The sequence below is a fragment of the Sylvia atricapilla genome, chromosome 29 (genome assembly GCF_009819655.1).
Source record: "Sylvia atricapilla isolate bSylAtr1 chromosome 29, bSylAtr1.pri, whole genome shotgun sequence".
NCBI classification, from domain to species: domain Eukaryota; kingdom Metazoa; phylum Chordata; class Aves; order Passeriformes; family Sylviidae; genus Sylvia; species Sylvia atricapilla.
Genome location: NC_089168.1, coordinates 130,641 through 150,557, shown reverse-complemented (window position 1 = coordinate 150,557; position 19,917 = coordinate 130,641). Strand labels below are relative to the sequence as shown.

General features: G+C 66.4%; 1 protein-coding gene across 4 annotated transcripts; it reads left to right on the top strand.

Annotated features, from left to right (window-relative positions):
* Positions 1 to 277: 277 nt before the first annotated feature.
* Positions 278 to 18,394, top strand: BAZ2A (bromodomain adjacent to zinc finger domain 2A). Of its 4 annotated transcripts, none has more exons than XM_066337600.1 (29): positions 278 to 423; positions 4,013 to 4,150; positions 5,182 to 5,766; positions 6,067 to 6,252; positions 6,725 to 6,910; positions 7,099 to 7,332; positions 7,418 to 7,478; positions 7,828 to 7,936; positions 8,067 to 8,168; positions 8,250 to 8,460; positions 8,574 to 8,635; positions 8,727 to 8,792; positions 8,897 to 9,088; positions 9,174 to 9,428; positions 10,275 to 10,489; positions 10,598 to 10,672; positions 10,797 to 10,959; positions 11,046 to 11,105; positions 11,184 to 11,319; positions 11,411 to 11,988; positions 12,403 to 12,628; positions 12,712 to 12,867; positions 13,947 to 14,107; positions 14,188 to 14,471; positions 15,219 to 15,351; positions 15,433 to 15,579; positions 16,176 to 16,405; positions 16,497 to 16,640; positions 17,897 to 18,394. In XM_066337600.1, the coding sequence occupies exons 2-29, from the start codon at positions 4,015 to 4,017 to the stop codon at positions 18,063 to 18,065; spliced, it is 5,262 nt and encodes a 1,753-aa protein (XP_066193697.1). In that variant the 5' UTR covers positions 278 to 423; positions 4,013 to 4,014; the 3' UTR covers positions 18,066 to 18,394. The 4 variants fall into 4 exon arrangements, with proteins under 4 accessions (XP_066193697.1, XP_066193696.1, XP_066193699.1 ...); XM_066337599.1 differs by having other exon boundaries at positions 11,408 to 11,988; XM_066337602.1 differs by lacking the exon at positions 278 to 423 and adding an exon at positions 1,291 to 1,447 and having other exon boundaries at positions 11,408 to 11,988.
* The last annotated feature ends 1,523 nt before the right edge of the window (positions 18,395 to 19,917 follow it).

The following is a 19,917-nucleotide window of genomic DNA, read 5'->3' as shown; positions in this document are numbered from 1 at the left end:
CGGCCTCGCCCAGTGCGGGGCTGGGGGACATCCCCCGAGGGTACCGGGACCACCCCCAACTCCCGACCCCCCGCTCACTGCTCTGCCAGCGACCCCTCCGGTGACGGGCTCTGCTCAGCGCCCCGGAGGAGCGGGATCCCGGGGGTGTCCCCGCGGGGGCGGCAGCCGGGGGTCCCGCGGCGCGGCCCCGGTTTGGGGGGGTGTTCCGGTGTTCCCCGCTATCCCCCCCCCACCACGGAGGGCGGCGGTCCCTTTAAATGGCGGCGCGGCCCCGGTGGCGGAGGGGGCGGCGGCGATCGCTGACATCACGCGGGGCCGGGAGCACCTGCGCCCCGCCCGGCTCCGCCACCGGCACCGGCACCGCAGCGCACCGGGCCGGGCGGGCACCGGGGCTGGTGCGGGCCGCCCCCGCCGCCCCCCCAGGTACGCACCGCGCAGGACGGGACCCGCGGACGGGGTTACCGGGACCCACGGGGACTCCCTATGGGGATGGGATGGCTGTACAGGGACCCCCGGATCTGTACCGGGACCCCCTGAGAGCGGACTAGCTGCACCGGGACCCCCGGCTCTGTACCGGGACCTCCCCAACCCGCCGGGAGCCTCCACCGGGCGGGGAACCCCCGCACCGGGCTCCGCTGCTCCGCACCGGGAAGGGACACCCGTCCCCCCCCACCCCCCAGTTCCATTGCGGCCGCACCGGGACGAGCCCCCCGCACCGGGACCCCCTTCTCCCCCCGCCGCCCCCGGAGCCGGTGTCGCCCCCGGGCCCTGCGCAGCGCGGCCCGGCCGGTGCCGCGTGACGTCACCGGGGATCCCGGGGGCCGGGGGGAGCTGCGGGGGACCGGTGTCCCCGCGGCCGAACCGAGGAGCGCCGCTGTCCGCCGGGGTCCCGGTCCCGGTGCGCCGCCGTTCTCGGGGGTCGAGCCGGGGCTGCGGAGAGCGAGGAGAGAACGGAGCGAGCGCCGGAGCGCGGGGGGGGGAAACCGGGAGGGACGTTCCCGGGAGGTGCCGGTGCGCGGTGGGGGAGCCCCGGGGGGAGCCGAGGGGTCCCGGAGCCGGGGGTAGGGGGGCGTCCCCGCGTGGGGATTCCCCCCGCCCTGACCCCGCCGGGGGCGGGGATCCCCCTCCCACGTGGGCGCGCGCCCGCCCCCGGTGACGCCACGGCGGCGCCGCTCCCGGTGACGCCACTGCGGCCGCCGTGACGTGCGGGGGGACGGGGGGGGGGGGGGGGAAGGACGGGACGGGACGGGGGCGGTCCCGGGACCGCCCGGCGGCGCGAGGCGCTTCCTGCCGCGGCCGCGGGTTCGGCTCCGCGGCCCGGCCCGGTACCGGAGCGCATCGGAGCGGAGGGGCCCCGGGCCGGCCCGGTGCGGCGGAGGGGCCGCGCCATGCCGAGCCGCCCCCCGCCCCGCGCCGCCTGAGCCGGCCCCGCGCCGCCGCCTGCCAGGTGCGGGGTCGCGGCGGAGGAGGAGGGGGAACGGGCGGTAACGGGCCGTTAACGGCCCCGGCGGGGGGAGGGCGGCGGGGAGGTCGGTAGCGGCGGTTTGGGCCTGGCGGCGGCGGAACCCCGCTCCGCTTTGCCGACCTCGGTGAGACGCTGTCCTTTTCCCCGCTTCCCCCTGCGCATCCCGGCTCCATGACGTGACCCCCCTCCTCCTCCTCCTCCTCCTCCTCCGTTACCGGCTCCCAGCGACCCACCGGCTCGTCTCCCGGTGCAGCGGCCAAGGGCCCAGACCCGCGGGGAGCCCGAGCCCCGTTCCCGGTGCTGTTCCCCCGCACCCTTATCCCTGAGCTCGGGGGGAGCCGCTCCCGCACCGCCCGTCCGTGTCCCCCCCATCCCAACGACTCTCCGGAACCGGGACCCCCCTGCGGCGGCGGGGGGACGCGGACAGCGATCCCCGGAGACCCGGCGGGGGGGCTGCCAGAGGGGCCTGGGGGTGTCCTTGCCGCAGGAACCGGGGGGTCCCCGCCGGCTGCGGCGCTGCGGGGCCGGGGGACCCCGGTGCCGTGTCCCCCCGTGTGTCCGTCCCCGCAGGAAGTGGCCGGGAAATGGCAGCCGGTTGTTGCGTCTCGTTGTTTTTGAAACGTCCTTTTTAATCAGGTCGCGTCACGCTCCCGGGGCCTCCCGGTGATACCGGGCCGGTGGGGCCGCAGAACCGGGGGAGCCGAGCTCTGTGCCCGAGGAGCGGCACCGGCTCCCGGCACCGATAATTCCCCCCCATCCCGGAGCTCCGGCCCTCCCAGCTCAGCTCCCGGGGACAGTCCTGGCCCCAGTGTCCCCGCGGGGATCCCAGGGCCCAGTGGGTGCCGCTGCCACCGGCTTTGACACCCAGGGCAGTGTCGCTGCCACGTTGGCTGTGCCCGGGGTGACAGGAGCCGGGGTCAGCCGCGGGCTCAGAGCCCGCCGTGTCACCCACCACCGCTGAGGTCCCCGCAGTGCTGCCATCCCCAGGCTCCTGCCCCTCGCCCTCCTCACCTCGCCCGGCTCCGGTTTCTCGCCGTGGCCCAGTTTCAGCTCTGCGCTCGGTGGCTCAGGGCGGGGGGAGCGGGAGCCCCGGTGCCGGTGGGAGGTGATGGGTGACCGTGGGTGGCTGTGGATGGCCAGAGTCCACGATGCACCTGGCACTGGCTGAGCTCCCAGCGATGCCAAGGGCGGCTCTGGCCTCTGCAGGGCCTGGGGTGTCCCTGGGAGCAAGGGTGACATTCCCACCTTGCTGGCTTTTATTTCCTCCCCACCCTGGCACCTGCCCAGACCATCCCAGTCCACCTCAGCCTGCGACCTGCAGCCGCCACCTGCCCGGCTCTGGCACGTCCCTTGGCCGCCTCCTCTGACCTCCAAAGCCGGCAGCGCGTTCCTGCCGGCACATCACACACGGGCTGGGACCGGAAAAGCTTTTCCTTATCCAGCCCTGCCTCTGCCGGTGTCCCCATGTCCCCACACCCGGGGGTCCCGCCTGGGTCAGGGTAGAGGCCAGTTCACGGCTCGGGGGAGGCGGCTGCGGGTCCATCCTGGGGTGTCCGGGAGCCACACGCGTGTGGCAGCTGCGTCACCGCCCATACGGGTTTCTCCGGTGGATGAATCACCGGTGGCCCTGGCCAGGCTCAGTGGCCCCTCTGGCCCCTGCCAGGGCACCAGCTGAGGCGGGTGAGGGTGTGATGAAATCCGCGTTTCGACACGGGCCGTGCCACTGCTGAAGTGCCGAGTGCGGCAGCCCTGGCCCTTCCGGAGAGGTCGGTGCCACCCTGGCCCGTGGTGGCTTTGGCAAGCGTGGCACAACCAGGAGTTGCCAGCAGAGGAAGCTCTGCGGGGTGTCCCTGTGGGTCCCCACCAGCACTGGGGCTCCCACTTCATCTGCTGGGTTTGCAGGGCTCAGCTTCCCCGTGCCCCATCCTGGGGCTGCAGCCACCGGGGTCCTTCCTTGTGGCCTCGGGTTTGAGGGAACATTTGGGGTTCCTGGGGATGAAGGTCACCAGGCTCCTGCCCAAGCCACTGCTGGAGCTTCAGCTCCTGCTTGCTCCCAACACAAACCCTGGAGCTGTGCCTAGGGGATGGGGTGTGGGGTCCCCTCCACCTTGGGTGGATGGCAGGGACGCTGTCACCACATGGTCATTCCTGTGCCAGCAGCGTCGGGTTGTGGTGGGTCCTCATGGGGTCACAGAGCTGCTTTGGGGGGATCCATGTGGGTCCCTGGCTGGGAGCCCCCACGGTCTCACCCCGGGTTGGTGGCACACAGTGATCACACCTTGGCCGTGGCTGTCCCTGGGGATGCTGGTGACAGGCTGTGCTCAAGCAGGTGGCAACTTGTCCAGCTGGGGTGGCTGGGCCTGGGCCAGAGCGCAGCACAGGTGGCATCTCAGTCCCGGGGGACTTCACTGTCACTCTTCAGCCTCCCCAGCCCTCAAGCCCCAGGCTGGGAGAGGGAACAGGAGGGTCAGCGGTGGGTGGGTCACCACACTGGGAGCCCCAGTCCATGCCGGTGACTGACCCCGGTGCATCTTCTCCCTCACGCAGAAATGGAAACAAACAACCATTTTAACTTCACTGGCCTTTCCTCTGCACCCGCTGCCTCAGGACCGAAACCCACGCCTGCCTCAGGGGACTCCCCCTTCACCCACAGCTCCCCGCTCGGCTTCCCCCCGCAAGGGAAAAGTAAGTGACCCCGCAGGGACAGGGATGGAGGGGCTGCAGGGATGGGAGGGCCGTGGGGCCAGAGGGGACACAGGGATGGGGTGGCCATGGGGCCAGAGGGGACACAGGGATGAGGTGACCGTGGGGCCAGAGGGGTCACAGGGATGGAGGGGCTGCAGGGATGGGAGGGCCGTGGGGCCAGAGGGGACAAGGGGATGGAGGGGCTGTGGAGGCAAAGGGGACACAGGGATGGGGTGGCTGTGGGGCCAGAGGGGACACAGGGATGGAGGGGCTGCAGGGATGGGGTGGCCGTGGGGCCAGAGGGGACACAGGGATGAGGTGGCCGTGGGGCCAGAGGGGACACGGGGATGAGGTGGCCGTGGGGCCAGAGGGGACACGGGGATGAGGTGACCATGGGGCCAGAGGGGACACAGGGATGGAGGGGCTGCAGGGATGGGGTGGCCGTGGGGCCAGAGGGGACACAGGGATGAGGTGGCCGTGGGACCAGAGGGGACACAGGGATGGAGGGGCTGCAGGGACAGAGGGGACACAGGGATGGGGTGGCCGTGGGGCCAGAGGGGACACAGGGATGAGGTGGCCGTGGGACCAGAGGGGACACAGGGATGGAGGGGCTGCAGGGACAGAGGGGACACGGGGATGGAGGGGCCATGGCCGGCAGCAGCTCCAGCGCGTGGGGCCAGGGCCGGGGTCTGCACATTCCTGCCGCCGCCTTGGCCTAGAAAAGCCGCGGCGCCGGCACAGGGGCCGTGCGTGGATTTGGCCGGTCAGCTGATCCGGCACGGCCCTGCCAAGCACTCGGCTAATCCCCGGCGTCCTGCGGTGCTCGGCCCGGTGCCGGCGGAGCCCGTGGCACAGCCGGTTTGGCAAACGGGGCCCGTGCAAACCACCACCATCCCGCCTGCTTCTATCCGGAGATGGAGGGGGGACACGAGCAGGGCTTTGGCAGCTGCCCAGCCCGGTCATTGATCCATCTCAAACCCACTGGAGGGACCCCGCGGCGCTGACCTCGCCGTCCCTCCGTTCCCTCACAGGTCTGAACGGGGGCATGAATGTCAATGGCTTCTCTACTGTATCCCACCCCGGTACTTCAGGGACGTTCTCGCCCGGCTCCGCGCCCGCCGGGGCCCAGCCCCTCCGCGCCTACGACTGCCTGTGGGACTACGCGCCCTACGCGCCCGCCGGCGGCCTCAAGGACGGGGCCCCACCCGCCCTCGGACAGTTCCCCCTCAACGGCGTGGCCGGAGGGTCCCGGCCGGCGTCACCGGGACACGGCACCAACCTGCGGGCGGCCGGGCAGGAGTTCTGGGGCAATGGCACCGCCGCGCCCATGGGGCTGAACTTCGACTCGCAGGAGCTCTACGACTCCTTCCACGACCAGAGCTTTGAGCTGATGCAGAACGGACCCGACGGCTTCTACGCGGCGGGTCAGTCCTCGCCCATCCTGAGCTCGGACACGCAGCCCTTCCCGCTGGCTCCGGACGAGCCGGACCCCGGCCAGGGAGACGCTGATGGCACAGCCAAAGAGATGCCCACCACCAGCACCAGCAGCAGCAGCACCATTGCAGAGAATGGGGGTGGGCTGGTGGGCAGCCAGGAGCTGGAGGAGGCACAGCCAGGTAGGAGCCCGGGTGGGCTGGCAGAGCTCTGGGATGCGGCACTGGGGCCCTGGCAGGCGGGTGCTGGATCCTGGTCGAGTTGGGCATTGCGTTCCTTGGGAATCCCAGCTGCTCTGACCTGCCTGCCCAGTGTCCTGGATGGGGTTTGGCTGGTCACAGCTTGCAGTAGGCGTTGGGATCTCGGAAACCCAGGCTGGGCACAGCCCGAGGTGTCCCTGCCCGGTGCCGTGGAGGGCTGGGTGTCCCAGCTCTGTCACCATCACATCTCAGGGTCTGTTTTCGGTCCATTGTTCCCTTCAGACCTGAAGATCTGTAACTACAACGGGGCTGCAGCTGCCGCCACGGGCTCGCTGGGGTCGGAGGGGCCCGTCCTGACCCCCAGGGACGGCGGGTGCCTGGGGGACGCATCGCCCATCGCCCCGCGGCTGGAGGACACCCACATCCTCAGCGAGGACCCCCTGGAGCCCTTCGAGTCGCTGGCCAGAGGTAGGGGGGATGCCGGGGCTGTGGTGGGGCAGGACGCGGGTGGGGCACAATTCCCCGGCCGCGGTGCCCCGGGCAGCAGCAGCCAGCCCTTATCGGTCCCCGTGCAGAGATGCAGCGATGCAGGAGGCGGCGGCCGCGGCGTTCTCCGGGGCCAGGGGCGGGCCCGCGTCCCCGCCGCGCTGCCGGCCTTCCCTGCCTTCCTTCCCGTCCTTCCCAGCTCCGTGACGAGGCGCTTACTCAGCGCCTGAACTTCCGCGCTGCTGAGCATCGCCACGGCCATTTTGGGCTCCGCTTCCCAAAGGAGGAGGCGGGGCTGGGAATGGGGGGTGCCCAAACCCCTTTTAACCCCGCTGCTGCCGGAGCCTTTTCGGCCACTCCCCCCCCCCCCCCTCAACACTCCCCAAAACGCACTCCTCGGGGCGGAGATGTGGGTCCGTGTGCCCCCAGCCCTGGTGCTCACCCCCCTCCCCAGACCCCCGCACCGGCGACCTGTACGCCATGGACGACTCGCAGTTGGTGAGCGACAAGTCCTCCTTGGAGGAACCCCCCGACCTGGCCGCCAGCCCCCCACTCCACGCCGGCTCCTTCAGCCTGCTGCCCGCCAGCCCCTCGCCCGCCCCGCTGCTCGATGGCCCCGGCTCGCCGCCCGCCCTGCACGGTACGTGCGGCCCCGGGATGCACCGGTGTCCCCTACGCCGGGGGAGGGTCACCGCTCCTTGTTCCCCCCGAGGGATGGACCGTGTGCCAGCCCCATCTCTGGCACCCCCGAGGCCCCCGGGCAGCGCAGGGAGGGGACGCGCAGCCCCCGTGACGTGTCCGGTGACGTCCCCGACCTTGGCTCTTCAGGCGACAACGCCGAGCTGAACAGCGGCGACCACGCGGGGCTGCGGGACTCGGGGTCCCTGGAGCTCGACCCTCGGCTGGAGCCGGAGTCTCCGGCCGCGTCTGCGGAGGAGGAGGAGGAGGAGGAGGAAGAGGAAGAAGAGGAGGAGGCTGCCGACAGCTGCCCGGAGACTTCGGCCGCGCCAGAAGGAGAGGGGGAGAGCGAAGAGACCGCCCCGCTGAGTGCCTCGGGGGCAGGTATGGCCGCGACCTTACCCGGCCCGGCCTCACCCACCGGGGCCCCCGGCCGCTGAGCATCGTCCCATCTGTCCCCTTCCCGCAGGTGATGTCCCTCGGCGGCGCATCGCCACGCAAGAGGAGGTGCGCTTCCCGCTGCAGCACGGGTACGTGGGATGTCCTGGCCCTCGACCCTGTTCCCCTTAATACCGTCTTGTTTCTGGTCCCTTCCCACCGTCCCCTCCCCATCCTGCCTCAAAAACCACTGTCCCCTTCCCGCCATCGTGCTCCTGAGACTATCGCGGGGGATAGTCCTGTCGCCGTTCCCATCCCCTTCCCATGCTGCCTCCATCCCGGCTCCTCCCACCGCTCCCTCCCCGACTCCATCGCCTCCCCGCCTTGTCCCTGCTGCTGTCCCCTGTCCCCGTGCCCTCCCCGTCCCCGCCCCTGTCCCCTCCCCACCGTGCCCTGTCCCCATCCTGCCCCGCGGCCCCGGCCTGACGCTGCCGTGCCCAGGTGGAGGCGGGAGGTTCGGATCAAGAAGGGGAACCATCGGTGGCAGGGCGAGACCTGGTACTACGGGCCGTGCGGCAAGAGGATGAAGCAGTTCCCGGAGGTGATCAAGGTACGGCCCCGGGGGTTCTGCTCCACCGCAGCCCCGCAAAGCCCGCGATTGATGGAGGCTGCGGCGAACCTGGAGCGCTGAGCCCCTCTCACAGCCTTCCTCCTCCTCCTCCTCCTCGCTGTCCCCGCAGTACCTGAGCAGGAACATGGTGCAGGATGTCCGGCGGGAGCACTTCAGCTTCAGCCCCCGCATGCCCGTGGGGGACTTCTATGAGGAGCGGGACACGCCGGAGGTGAGTCTGGGGGCTGCTGAGCCTCCCTGTCCCCTCCAGCCCCGCTCTGTGCCGGGGGGTGACCCCACCTCGTGCCCCCAGGGTGTGCAGTGGGTGAAGCTGAGCCCCGAGGAGATCCCGGGGCGCATCCAGGCCATCACGGGCAAACGCGGCCGGCCCCGCAACGCCGAGAAAGTCAAGCCCAAGGAGCCCCCGGCCACCAAACGGGGCCGGGGCCGCCCGCCCAAGGTCAGGATGGTGGATTTGCTGAGCAAGACGGACGCACGGCTGCTGAAGAGGCTGGAAGCACAAGGTACCCCCCTTCGCAGCCCTGGGGTAGGGGGGCTGGAGAAGCCCCTCACAGCCTGGCCCTGGTGGGATCCCCGGCGCCTGGTTCATGTCCGCTCTCCCTCTGTGTCCCCTCAGAGGTGCTGAGCGAGGAGGATAAGTTGAAAATGAGCAAGATCAAGAAGAAAATGAGGCGGAAGGTGCGGGTATGGGGCTCGGGGGCTGCTCAGGTTTGGGTGGGGGGTTTCCCTGGTGCAGGGGGTCCCTGAGCGGGTTGTGTCCTCCCCTCAGGCCAAGAACAAGCAGAAGCAGGAGGCCAAAGCCCCCAGGGCCAAGGAGGCCAAGAAGAAATCCAAGGTGAGTCTGTGGACACAAGTAGGCCGGGGAGAGGGAGGAAATGAAAAATGAAGATGGATTCCCCCATTACCTTTTTTCCCCTACACATCGGGGCGCTGACCCAGGCCAAGGAGAAGAAGGGGAAGCCAGAGAAGGGCAAAGACAAGGCCCGGCCCAAGGAGAAGAAGGGCAAGGGGGCTCGGAAGGCAGACAAGGGGCTGCTGGCCCAGCGGCGCCTGGAGGAGCGGCAGCGGCAGCAGCTCATCCTGGAGGAGATGAAGAAGCCCACGGAGGACATGTGCCTGGGCGACCACCAGGTGGGTTGTGCTGGGGGGGCTCAGCCCACCATGGGGAGCTGCCGACCGGCTCTGACCCCTCACCTCTCTTCTCCCTGATCCACAGCCCCTTCCAGCCTTCTCCCGCATCCCTGGGCTCGTCCTGCCCAGCCGAGCCTTCTCCGACTGCCTGACGGTGGTGGAGTTCCTGCAGAGCTACGGGAAGGTGCTGGGGCTGGAGCCGGCGCGGGACGTGCCCACGCTGGGCGCGCTGCAGGAGGGGCTGCTGGGGGTGGCCCCTGGCGCGGGGCAGCTGCAGGACCTGCTGGTGCAACTGCTGCAGGCAGCGCTCTGCGACCCCGGGCTGCCGCCCTACTGCCAGGTGAGACCCCCTGTTAGGTGAGATTCCTCCCACCAGGTCAGGCAAGTCCTTCCCTTCCCTTCCCTTCCCTTCCCTTCCTTCCCTTCCCTTCCCTTCCTTCCCTTCCCTTCCCTTCCCTTCCCTTCCCTTCCCTTCCCTTCCCTTCCCTTCCCTTCCCTTCCCTTCCCTTCCCTTCCCTTCCCTTCCCTTCCCTTCCCTTCCCTTCCCTTCCTTCCCTTCCCTTCCCTTCCCTTCCCTTCCCTTCCCTTCCCTTCCCTTCCCTTCCCTTCCCTTCCCTTCCCTTCCCTTCCCTTCCCTTCCCTTCCCTTCCCTTCCCTTCCCTTCCCTTCCCTTCCCTTCCTTCCACTTTTCCGTTTCCTTCTCTCCCTTTCCCTATTCTCCTCCCCTCCCCTTTTCTTTTTTCAATTCTCTTTCCACCTTCCCCTTTCTTTTCTGTCTCTTCTTCCCCCCATTTTCTCTTCCTCCTTTCTGTTACTTCTCTTTTCTTCCCACCACCTTTTTTTTTTTTTTTAACCTCTGCTTTCACTTTCCTTCCCTCTCTTTTCCTTTTCCTCCTCTTTCTCTCCTTTTGGCTATTGTCTCCCCTTTTTCCCCTTCCGTGGCTGGGGATGTCAGTGCCTGCAGAGCTCAGGACAGGGAATCCTATATTTGGGATGTGCTGCTCTCTTTCTCTATGGCCAGCCCCCTCCTCACCCCCAGCAGCTTTTGGGATGTCCCCACATCTGTCCTTGTGCTGGGAGCACGCAGAACACCCCTGGACCACCTCTGTGCACAAACCCCCTCCTATCAAAGCCCCATGGAGGCAAAAGAGGAGACTCCCCAAATCTCTCCCTCCCTTCTGCCCAGTCCCTGAAGATCCTGGGGGAGAAAGTGTCGGAGATCAGCCTGAACCGTGACACCGTGTCCGAGGTGCTGCGCTGCTTCCTGACGGCGCACGGGGCGGGCGCGGAGCTGTGCGAGGGGCTGCGCACCAAACCCTTCCAGGCGCTGCCCCCCGAGCGCAAAGCCGCCATCCTGGTCTTCCTGGTCAACGAGCTCAACAGCAGCGCCCTCATCATCAGGTAGGGGCTGGGCTGGGGCAGGAAACCCTCTGGTTCTGGGTGGTGGAGTGGGTGCTGCTTCACTCCTGGGGCTGCCAGCTGCAGCCACCCCTGTCCTGTGTTCTGCAGCGAGATCGACAAGACCCTGGAGAACATGTCCAACTACAGGAAGAACAAGTGGATCATCGAGGGCCGACTCCGGAGGTTGGTGGAGAAGGGGCTTCACTTGCAGCCTCAGCACCTTCACCTCTGGTGCTTGAGGAGTGACCACAGGGCATGGGGTGGGCAGGGGGGCAGGTACCCAACACCTCCAACTGTGTCCTGGCAGGCTGAAGGTGGCTCTGGCCAAGAAGACGGGCCGTCCCGAGTCGGAGATCACGGGGCTGGAGGACGGGCGGCGCCGGCGCAGCTCCCGCCTGACTGAGGACACGGGGCTGGAGATGGAGGAGGAGGAGGAGACCCGGGGGCGGAAATCCCGCCGGGAGGAGGAGGTGGGTTGCTCCGGGCTCTGCTGGGGGACACGGGTGGGGGTGTCACCTCGGGGGTCTCTTCCCTGACTGATCCATCCCTTCCCCAGGCCGACACATCCGCGTCCAGCGTCCCGGAGCTGGAACGGCAGATCGAGAAGCTGGCCAAGGTGAGTGGATGCCAGAGGCCTGACGTTCAGCCCTCTGGGGGGCTGCAGCCCCCTCACCACCTCCCCCTCTCCCCACAGAGGCAGATGTTCTTCCGCAAGAAGCTGCTCCATTCCTCCCAGACCCTGCGTGCAGCCTCCCTGGGCCAGGACCGGTTCCGGCGGCGTTACTGGGTCCTGCCCCACCTGGGCGGCATCTTCGTGGAGGGCGCGGAGGGTGAGCGAGGAAGGGCCCTTTTGGGGGGGTTGTTGCAGCTCAGGGAGAGGACCCCACATCTCACCTGTTCCTCCTCCTGCTGTCGCAGCAGCCGAGCCGCTGGCTCAGGAGCCCCCGGAGGAGAAGGTGTCCCCACACGTGTCCCTGGTGAAGGAGGAGCCGGCGGCCGTGCCCGTGGCCAGCCGGACCAGCTGCCCAGCCTCGGCGTCGCGCGCCCGCGGGCGGCCCCGCAAGAGCAAAGAGGAGCTGGCACAGCACTGCGGGCCCTGCCCCACGCCGGTCAACGGGGTCCTGGAGGAGCCGGAGAGCCTGGGGCAGAGCCAGCACGACCTCAGCCAGTCGGCCTTCCTGTCCTGGCTGAGCCAGACCCAGTCGTCCCTGCTCAAAGACTCCGTCCTCACCCCGGCCAGCAGCCCCGGCAAGGGGGACACGGGGCTCCCGCCACCCGAGGCCACCTCGGACCCCATGGAGGAGGAAGAGGAGGAGGAGGAGGAGGAGAGAGCCCCGGAGGCTGTGGCAAAACGGGGGCCCTGGTTTAACCTGCTGCCCCGCACACCCTGCGACGACAGAGCCCCGCTTGCTGCCTCCTCAGCCGAGCCCTCGCCGCGAGCCCCCGCAGCCCCCCGCAGCCAGAGCCGTGGGGAGCCCCCCAAGGGCTCAGCACGGCAGGTACAGCACTGGGGGGCTGCACCCAGCGCTCGGCACCCCGACCCAAAGGGTTGTGTGGGGAGGGGGATTCTCCCTGGGCAGCTGCAGGACCCTCTGTCTGACCCTGGGGAGTGTTGGTGGCACAGGGGCCTCAGTCCTGCTACTCTTGACAGGGTGGTGAGAGGGGAAACAGCTCCAGGGGTGGGGAGGCTGTGGGTTTGAGAAGCTGTGGGAGTGGGGAACCGGAGAATTTGGGGTTGTGGGATTGGGGGGCTGAAGAATTGGGGGTTGTGGGATTAAAGGGCTGCAGGACTGGGGGAGCTGCGGAATTCAGGGTCCGGCCATCCAGGTGATCACACTTTGTGGATCCCTTCCAAATCAGAATATTTTATCATTTCCCATCTGCCTTCTCTGACATTCCCCCTGTCCTTCCAGCTGAACGGACTCCCCGCCGACGACCCCACGGCTCCCCTGCTCGCCTCCACGCCGGTGCACGCCGGCCCCAGGGCCCACGGCGCCTGCCCCCGCAGCCAGGGCAGCCTGGAAAAGCTCCAGGACGTGCCGGGACAACCCAAACGCCGAGGGAGACCCCCCACCAAATTCTTCAAGCAGATCGAGCAGAAATACCTGACGCAGCTGACGGAGCAGCCGGTGCCCACCGGTGAGAGCCGGGACCCCCGGGAGCCCCGTGGCGGTGGCACCGGTGTCCCGGCACGGGGCTGAGCTGTGGCACTGCCCTTGCAGAGATGCAGAGCGGGTGGTGGTGGCTGCGGGAGCCCGAGGAGCTGGAGGCCGTGGCGCGGGCGCTGCACCCGCGTGGCATCAGGGAGAAAGCTCTGCACAAGCACCTCACCAAGCACAAGGAGTTCCTGCGTGAGGTTTGCCTCCGTACCACCACCGGTGAGCCCACCCTGTGCCCCCAGACTCACCTTCCAGCTGGGATGGGGGGCTCTTGTCCATCCCCCTGTGAGCACCCAGGTCCTATTTTCTGCCCAAATCCCTGAGGCAGGGGATTGTTTCCTGTTCCCTCCCTGAGCCCACGCTTTACCCCGGCCAGACCTCACCTTCCACCCCTGCCCTGGGGCTCCCTGTTGGCCCCTGAGCCTCTCCTCTGGTTCCCCAGGCTGCATCTTCCAGCTGCTCTCTAGGCTGAGGGGCTGCTGCTCATGTTTGCCCTCCACACCCCACTTTCCATCCACACCACCAGCCCAGGGGGCTGCAGCCCGTCCTCTGATCCTCCCCTGTGCCCTTCCAGACCCCTCATCTTCTCCCTGCACCTCCAGATTTGGGAGCTGCTCCCTGTCCTCCGTCCCTGACCCATCTTCTCCTTCCCAGACCCCATCTTCCCCTTGTGTCCCAGATGGCGCTCTGCTGCCTGTCCCCTGTCCCTGACCTTCCGTTTTGCCCCCAGACCCCATCTTCCCTCTGTATCTGGGGATGGGGCTCTGCTGCCTGTCCCTGCTCCCTGACCCCTTTTTCTCCTTCCCAGACCCTGTCTTCCCCTTGTATCCCAGGATGGGGCTCTGCTGCCTGTCCCCTGTCCCTGACCTTCCGTTTTCCCCCCATCTTCCATCTGTATCCTGGGATGGAGCTCTGCTGCCTGTCCCCCCTCCCTTACCCCTTGTCTCCTCTCCAGACCCCATCTTCCCCCTGTGTTCTGGGATGGAGCTCTGCTGCCTGTCCCCCCTCCCTTACCCTCTTTCTCTCCTTCCCAGACCCCATCTTCCCCTTGTATCCCAGAATGGAGCTCTGGTGCCTGTTCCCCATCCCTGATTCCCTTTTCTCCCCACCAGACCCCATCTTCCCTCTGTGTCCTGGGATGTCTGTCCTGGGATGTCTGTGTCTGCTGCCTGTCCCCTGTCCCCTGACTCCCTTTTCTCCCCCCAGACCCCATCTTCCCTCTGTGTCCTGGGATGTCTGTCCTGGCATGTCTGTGTCTGCTGCCTGTCCCCTGTCCCTGACCCCTTTTCTCCCCCCAGACCCCATCTTCCACCCACGCCCGGAGTCGGCCGCGGCGGCGTCTCGGGAAGCGCTGGCGCAGTGGTCAGTGCCGGACAGAGCCTACGAGACCGACCTGGGCGTCCTGCAGTGGGTGGAGGAGCTGGAGCAGCGCGTCCTCATGGCCGACCTGCAGATCCGGGTGGGTGATCCCAGCGCTGAGTGACCCCCTCCTCACCCCCTGACCCAACTGACCAACTGACCCCACTGTCCTCCTCACAGGGCTGGACGTGCCCCAGCCCGGACTCGACGCGGGACGACCTGAGGTACTGCGAGCACAAAGTGGAGCCCCTGGAGGACATCACGGTGCGGAGCCGGCGGGACGGGCTCCCTCTGCGCCGGGAGCTCACCAACCCCCTGGACCTGGCCGTGCTGCGGCTGGCGGCGCTGGAGCAGAACCTGGAGCGTCGCTACCTGAAGGAGCCGCTGTGGCCTCTGCACGAGGTGGTGGTGGAGAAAGCCGTGCTGAGCGGCCCCGAGGAGCTGAACGTGGGCCCCACTGAGATGTGAGCATCCCACATCTCACCTGCTGGGCCTCCTCCTGTCACTGCAGCTGAGCTGGTGGCTCAGGAGTCCCCGGAGGAGATGTCCCCATATGTGTCCCCAGTGAAGGAGGAGCTGGTGGCTGTGCCTGTTGCCAGCCCCGTCCTGAGCCCTGCACTGGGTCAGGAGCCCGCCGGGAATGTGGGAGGCCAGCAGGATCTCTCCTGGGGGTGGGGGTCTCAGAGGCCATCAGGAATTCTCCCAGGGATGAGGGTCCCTTGTGGGTGACTGGTGTTCTTCCTGAGATAGGGATCTTCCCAGGAACGTGAGAATCCCTTAGAAGTCCTTGGGGGTCTCTCTTGGAGATGAGTCTTTTCTGGGGGTTCCTCATAAGAATGGGGGGACCTCGGGGTTCCTCTTGGGGATGAGAGTCTCTTCTAGGGATCAGGACCTTCCTGGGGATGTAGGTGGTCAGCAGGGTTTGTCCTGGGGGTGAGGGTCTCAGAGGCCATCATGGTCCCTCCTGGGAATGAAAGACTTTGGTGGGAATGAGGATCCCTCCCATGGGTGTGGGGCTCCTTCAGAGGCCTTTAGGGTCTTTTTGAGGGATGGGGTCTCTTCCTAGGGATGCCCAGAAGGGAGATGTGGGTTTTTCCAGGGGTTCAGCAGGGTCTGGGATCACCCTGGTGGGGTGTGTGGGGATTCCTACCTGGGAGCCTGAACCAGAGCAGGACCCCCAGCCCGGGCTGAGCCCCTCCCTGTCCCCGCAGCTCCTACGAGATCACGCCGCGGGTGCGGACGTGGCGGCAGACGCTGGAGCGGTGCCGCAGCGCGGCCCAGGTGTCTCTGTGCATCTTCCAGCTGGAGAAATCCATCGCCTGGGAGAAATCCGTCAACAGAGTGGTGAGAGCCGGCGCCGGGAGGGGACGGTGGGGTGGTGCAGGGGGTTGTGAGGCAGCTCTGAGCCCCCCCGTGCCCCCCCAGACCTGCCTGGTTTGCCGGCGAGGGGACGACGACGAGCACCTGCTGCTGTGTGACGGCTGCGACCGCGGCTGTCACCTCTACTGCCACCGGCCCCGCATGACCGAGGTGCCCGAGGGCGACTGGTTCTGCTCCATCTGCGTGGCCCGGGTAGGTTGTGGGGCAGCCCTTGTCACCAGGGTGATGCGGAGGGGATCCCAAGTGCTGCTGGGCCAGATGTCCCCAGGAGAGGTCTTGATGTCTGGAAAAAACTCTGAGTCCCAAGAGGGATCCTGATGTCCCCCAGGGGAGAGCCCCGTTCTTGGGAGAGACCCCGATGGTTCCTGAGGGACCCTCATGCCCCTGGGAGGGATCCCCTTTCCCAGAAAACTCTAAATCTCCAGGAGGGACCCTCGTGGCCTCTGAAAGACTCTCATATCTCTGGGAGAGACCCCCGTATCAGTGGGGGGAATCCCCATCCCAGGAGGAACACTGGTGACCGCAGAGAGACTCCCACCCCTGGGAGAGAGGGCTTGGTCCCCTGGTGGTGTCTGAGAGACCCCCAGCCCTGGGAGAGACCCTTCCATTGCTATGAGAGCTCCTGATTCCTGCAAGAGCCTCTCATCCCCATGAAAGCCCCAATGGCCTCTGAGGCACCAACACGCCCGGGGAGGACCCCAGGGAGTAACCTCAGGGAGTGTAGAAACAGGCACAACATCTGGAGGCACAGAGGCTGACCCCCCTTTTTCCCGTCCCTCCATCCCCAGGCAGGGCACTACCGGGACCCCGTCTCTCCCCGGCGAGGCAAGAAGCGGAAACGGGGCCGTGCTGTCCCGGGGAGCCCCGGCGAGGAGGAGCCGAGCCCGCGGCGCCGCCCGGCCCCACGGCGCCGGGAGGGGCTGCCCGTGTCCCCCCGGTACCCGCGGGAGGGGCTGGGACCCCCCCGCCGCAGGAGCTCGGCCCTGCGGGGTCAGCCCAGCGACCTGACCTACTGCGAGTGAGTGTGGGCCGTGGGGAGGGGGCTGCGGCCGTGTCACCCCCTCGCTGGGGGCTCCCCCTCATCTCCTACCCCCTCACCCTGCTCCCAGGATCATCCTGATGGAGATGGAGTCGCACGAGGACGCGTGGCCCTTCCTGGAGCCTGTGAACCCCCGGCTGGTGCCCGGCTACCGCAAGATCATCAAGAACCCCATGGACTTCGCCACCATGCGCACCAGGCTGCTGCGGGGCGGGTGAGCTGGGCTGGGGGGCCTCAGTGGGGCTGGGGGGCCTTATTGGGGCTGGGGGGCCCTCCTGAGGCTGGGGGACCCTCCTGGGGCTGACAGGGTCCCTCCTGGGGCTGGGGGTTCCTCCAGGGCTGACAGGGGCCCTCCTGGAGCTCAGGGGTCCATTCTGGGGCTGAGTGTTCCTCCTGGGGCTGAGGGTCCTTCTAGGGCTGACAGGGTCCCTCCTGGGGCTGGGGGTCCCTCCAGGACTGACAGGGTCCCTCCTGGGGCTCAGGGGTCCCTCCTGGGGCTGGGGGTCCCTCCAGGGCTGACAGGATCCCTCCTGTGTTGACAGGGTCCCTCCTGGGGCTCAGGGGTCCATCCTGGGGCTGGGGGACCCTCCTGGTTGGACAGGGGCCCTCCTGGGGCTGGGGGTCTCTCCTGGGGCTAGGGGGCCCTATTGGGACTGGGGGTCCCTCCAGGGCTGACAGGGTCCATCCTGGGACTCAGGGGTCCCTCCTGGGGCTGGGGGTTCCTCCTGGGGTTGAGGATCCCTCCTGGGGCTGGGGGTCCCTCCTGGGCTGACAGGGGCCCTCCTGGAGCTCAGGGGTCCATCCTGGGGGTGGGGGTCCCTCCTGGGGCTCAGGGGTCCATCCTGGGGTTGAGGGTCCCTCCAGGGCTGGCAGGGTCCCTATTGTGTGTTTGTGGGTCCCTCCCAGGGGCTGGATGTCCCTCCCAGAGGTCAAATGTCCCTCAAAGGAATGACTTTTACGAGTTTGGGGGTCCATGCAGAGGTGGCAGGGTCCCTCCCAGGGGCTGGATGTCCCTCCCAGAGGTCAAATGTCCCTCAAAGGAATGACTGTTATGAGTTTTGGGGGTCCATGTAGGGCTGGCAGGGTCCCTCCTGAGCGTGAGGGTCCCTCAAAGGCCATCTGGGATGGGGTTTTTTTCGGTGCTGACATGGATCCCTCCCAGGTTTGGGATCTCTGTGGGTGATCAGGTCCCTTCCCAGTGGTGAGGATTTTGTGGCCTTTTTCCTCCCAAGGCCAGGGGCATCCCGGGGATGGAGGTTTCTGTTGGGGATGGGTGTCCCTCCAGGGCTGTCAGGGTCCTTCTGGAGATCCCATCCCCTCCTGGGAATGCGCTTCCTTCGGGATGAAGTTCTCTCCTGACCATGGGAAAGGATCAGTTCCCCTCCCAAAGTCCCCGTTATGAGGATGATGTTCCTCCCAAGGATGTGGTGGTCCCAACCTCCCCTTACCCACCCCGTGCTGTCCCCTCAGGTACTCGAGCTCGGCGGAATTTGCTGCCGACGCCCTTTTGGTGTTTGACAACTGCCAGACCTTCAACGAGGACGACTCGGCCGTGGGCCGCGCCGGCCACGCCATGCGCCGCTTCTTCCAGAGCCGCTGGGAGGAATTTTATCAGGGAAAACATGCTCCAAACCCGTGAGCAGAGGGGGGCTGGTGGCCCCCTTCCCCCCCAAAAAAAAAAACCCGGGGTTAGGGGGTGTCCCCAAAGCCCCCATGAACTGCCTCCTCTGGAGCTGCTCTCGCTGCCTGCTGATCCCACACTTGGGGGGTTTTGCCTCCCACCACCCCATAAAATCTCCAGCAGCGTGAATGGGCCTTCCCCTAAAAGCCCTTCCCCAAATTTTGGCCCCTTCCCGCTGCCTGGATCACCCCCACTCCCCAAAATCCTGCCCCAGTTCCCAGCCCAAATCCCCCTCCCCCTTTTTTTTTTTTTTTTTTTTTTTTGTCCAGCACCACAAACTCACAGACTCGTGTAAGCCAAAAAAAAAACAAAAAAAAAAAACAACAAAAAAAAAAGAGGTGGGTTTTTTTTTTTTTTCTTGCTTTCTTTTTCAAATTTCATTTTCCAATTAAGAGCAGAAAAACAGCCCCCCTCCCCCTTTTCTAAACCCCACCCCCCCCTTCTCCCAAAAAAAGGGGAGGAGCTCGACACAACCCACCCCTAACCTTGGGAATATATTTAACGATAGCAATAGTTTAGTGAATGTCCGAGCACTCCTGTGCATCGTCTCATGCATTAACGGCCAGTAAAGTGGACTTAGCCCCCCCACCCCACCCCCACCCCCGCCGGGACCCTCCCCCCGCCCACACAGACACTTTACGGGGAGGGGGACCCCCGGTGTAGCCCCCCCCAAACCTCCCCCATCCCCGCCCTCGGACCCCTCCCCACCCAGCTCCGGGGACCAAACTGGGGAAGGGGCTGAGCTGGGGGGGTCCCGGCGCCCCCTTTTCCCTGCCCCCACTTCTCAGGAAGAGCCCTGCCCCTCCCCCTCCTCCCTGGCATGAGGACCCCCCCCCCTTAGAGGTGGGGGGGGGTTTTGGGGAGGGGGTCCTGGCTCCCCTCCCCCACACTGACACCCCTCAGGGATGCTACTGCAGGCCCCAGGGATGGGGGAGGGGAGGGGTCCAAGCCCCCCCCCCTTGCCCCTCCCCCACCATGGACTTGAAGCCTCAGGTGGGTGTTGCCCCCTCCCCCCACCCAAACCCCACCCTGGGGGGGGGCTGCACTGGGTGGGGAGGGGTCCTAAATGATACCCCTCCCCCACCCTGGGGTCTCCCCCTGTTGTGGGGGAGGGGCCAGGACCCCCCCTCTCGGCCCCTCCCCCCGGCCAGGATATTACGGGTACTCGCTCTGGGGGTTTACGGCCGGAGGGGCTTTTATTTTTTTTTTTTTTGGGGGGGGGTCCCGGCTCATTCTCCCCTCCCCCAGCCCCACAGAGCACTGAAAACAACTCACCTACCTGGGCACGGGGGGGTCCGGCCGTGCCCCCCCCCCCCCAAAAAAAACCCCCTCCCCCACCCCGTCTCAAAGTAGCCTTTTTCTATCAGATAAACCTCAGAAAAAAAAAAAAAAAACTTTTTATTTTATTTTATTTTTTGCTTTGAAACTTAAGAGGTGATTTGAAGTCTATTTGAACTGACTTTATATTACGCATAAATATTTATATTTTATCTAAATGACTGCGCTGTAAACGGACTTTTTTTGTGGATTTTAAGTCACGTTTTCGGATCCGTCAGGTTTTGTTTTTTTTTTGTTGTCGTTGTTGTTTTTTTCTCGGGTTGGTTTTTTTTTTTTCTTTTTTTCTTCTTTTTTTTTTTTTTTGGTTTCTAATTTTTTTGTTTGGTTTTTTTTCCGTCGTGGGAAAGTTTTTTCGGGAGTCTCTCGTTCTCGTGTTCGTTCAGTTCAAAGTTGACCCCCTCCTTTCTCCTTTTCCCTCTTTTTCCCACCCCAAGTTTGACACCCCCAAAATTCCCCTCCCCCACCCCGGCTG

Coding starts and splice junctions, on each gene's coding strand:
- BAZ2A (XM_066337599.1), top strand. CDS start 4,015: ATGGAAACAAACAACCATTTTAACTTCACTGGCCTTTCCTCTGCACCC. Junction 10,673..10,796: donor ATCGAGGGCCGACTCCGGAG/GTTGGTGGAGAA, acceptor GTGTCCTGGCAG/GCTGAAGGTGGCTCTGGCCA. Junction 16,406..16,496: donor AGCGACCTGACCTACTGCGA/GTGAGTGTGGGC, acceptor CCCTGCTCCCAG/GATCATCCTGATGGAGATGG.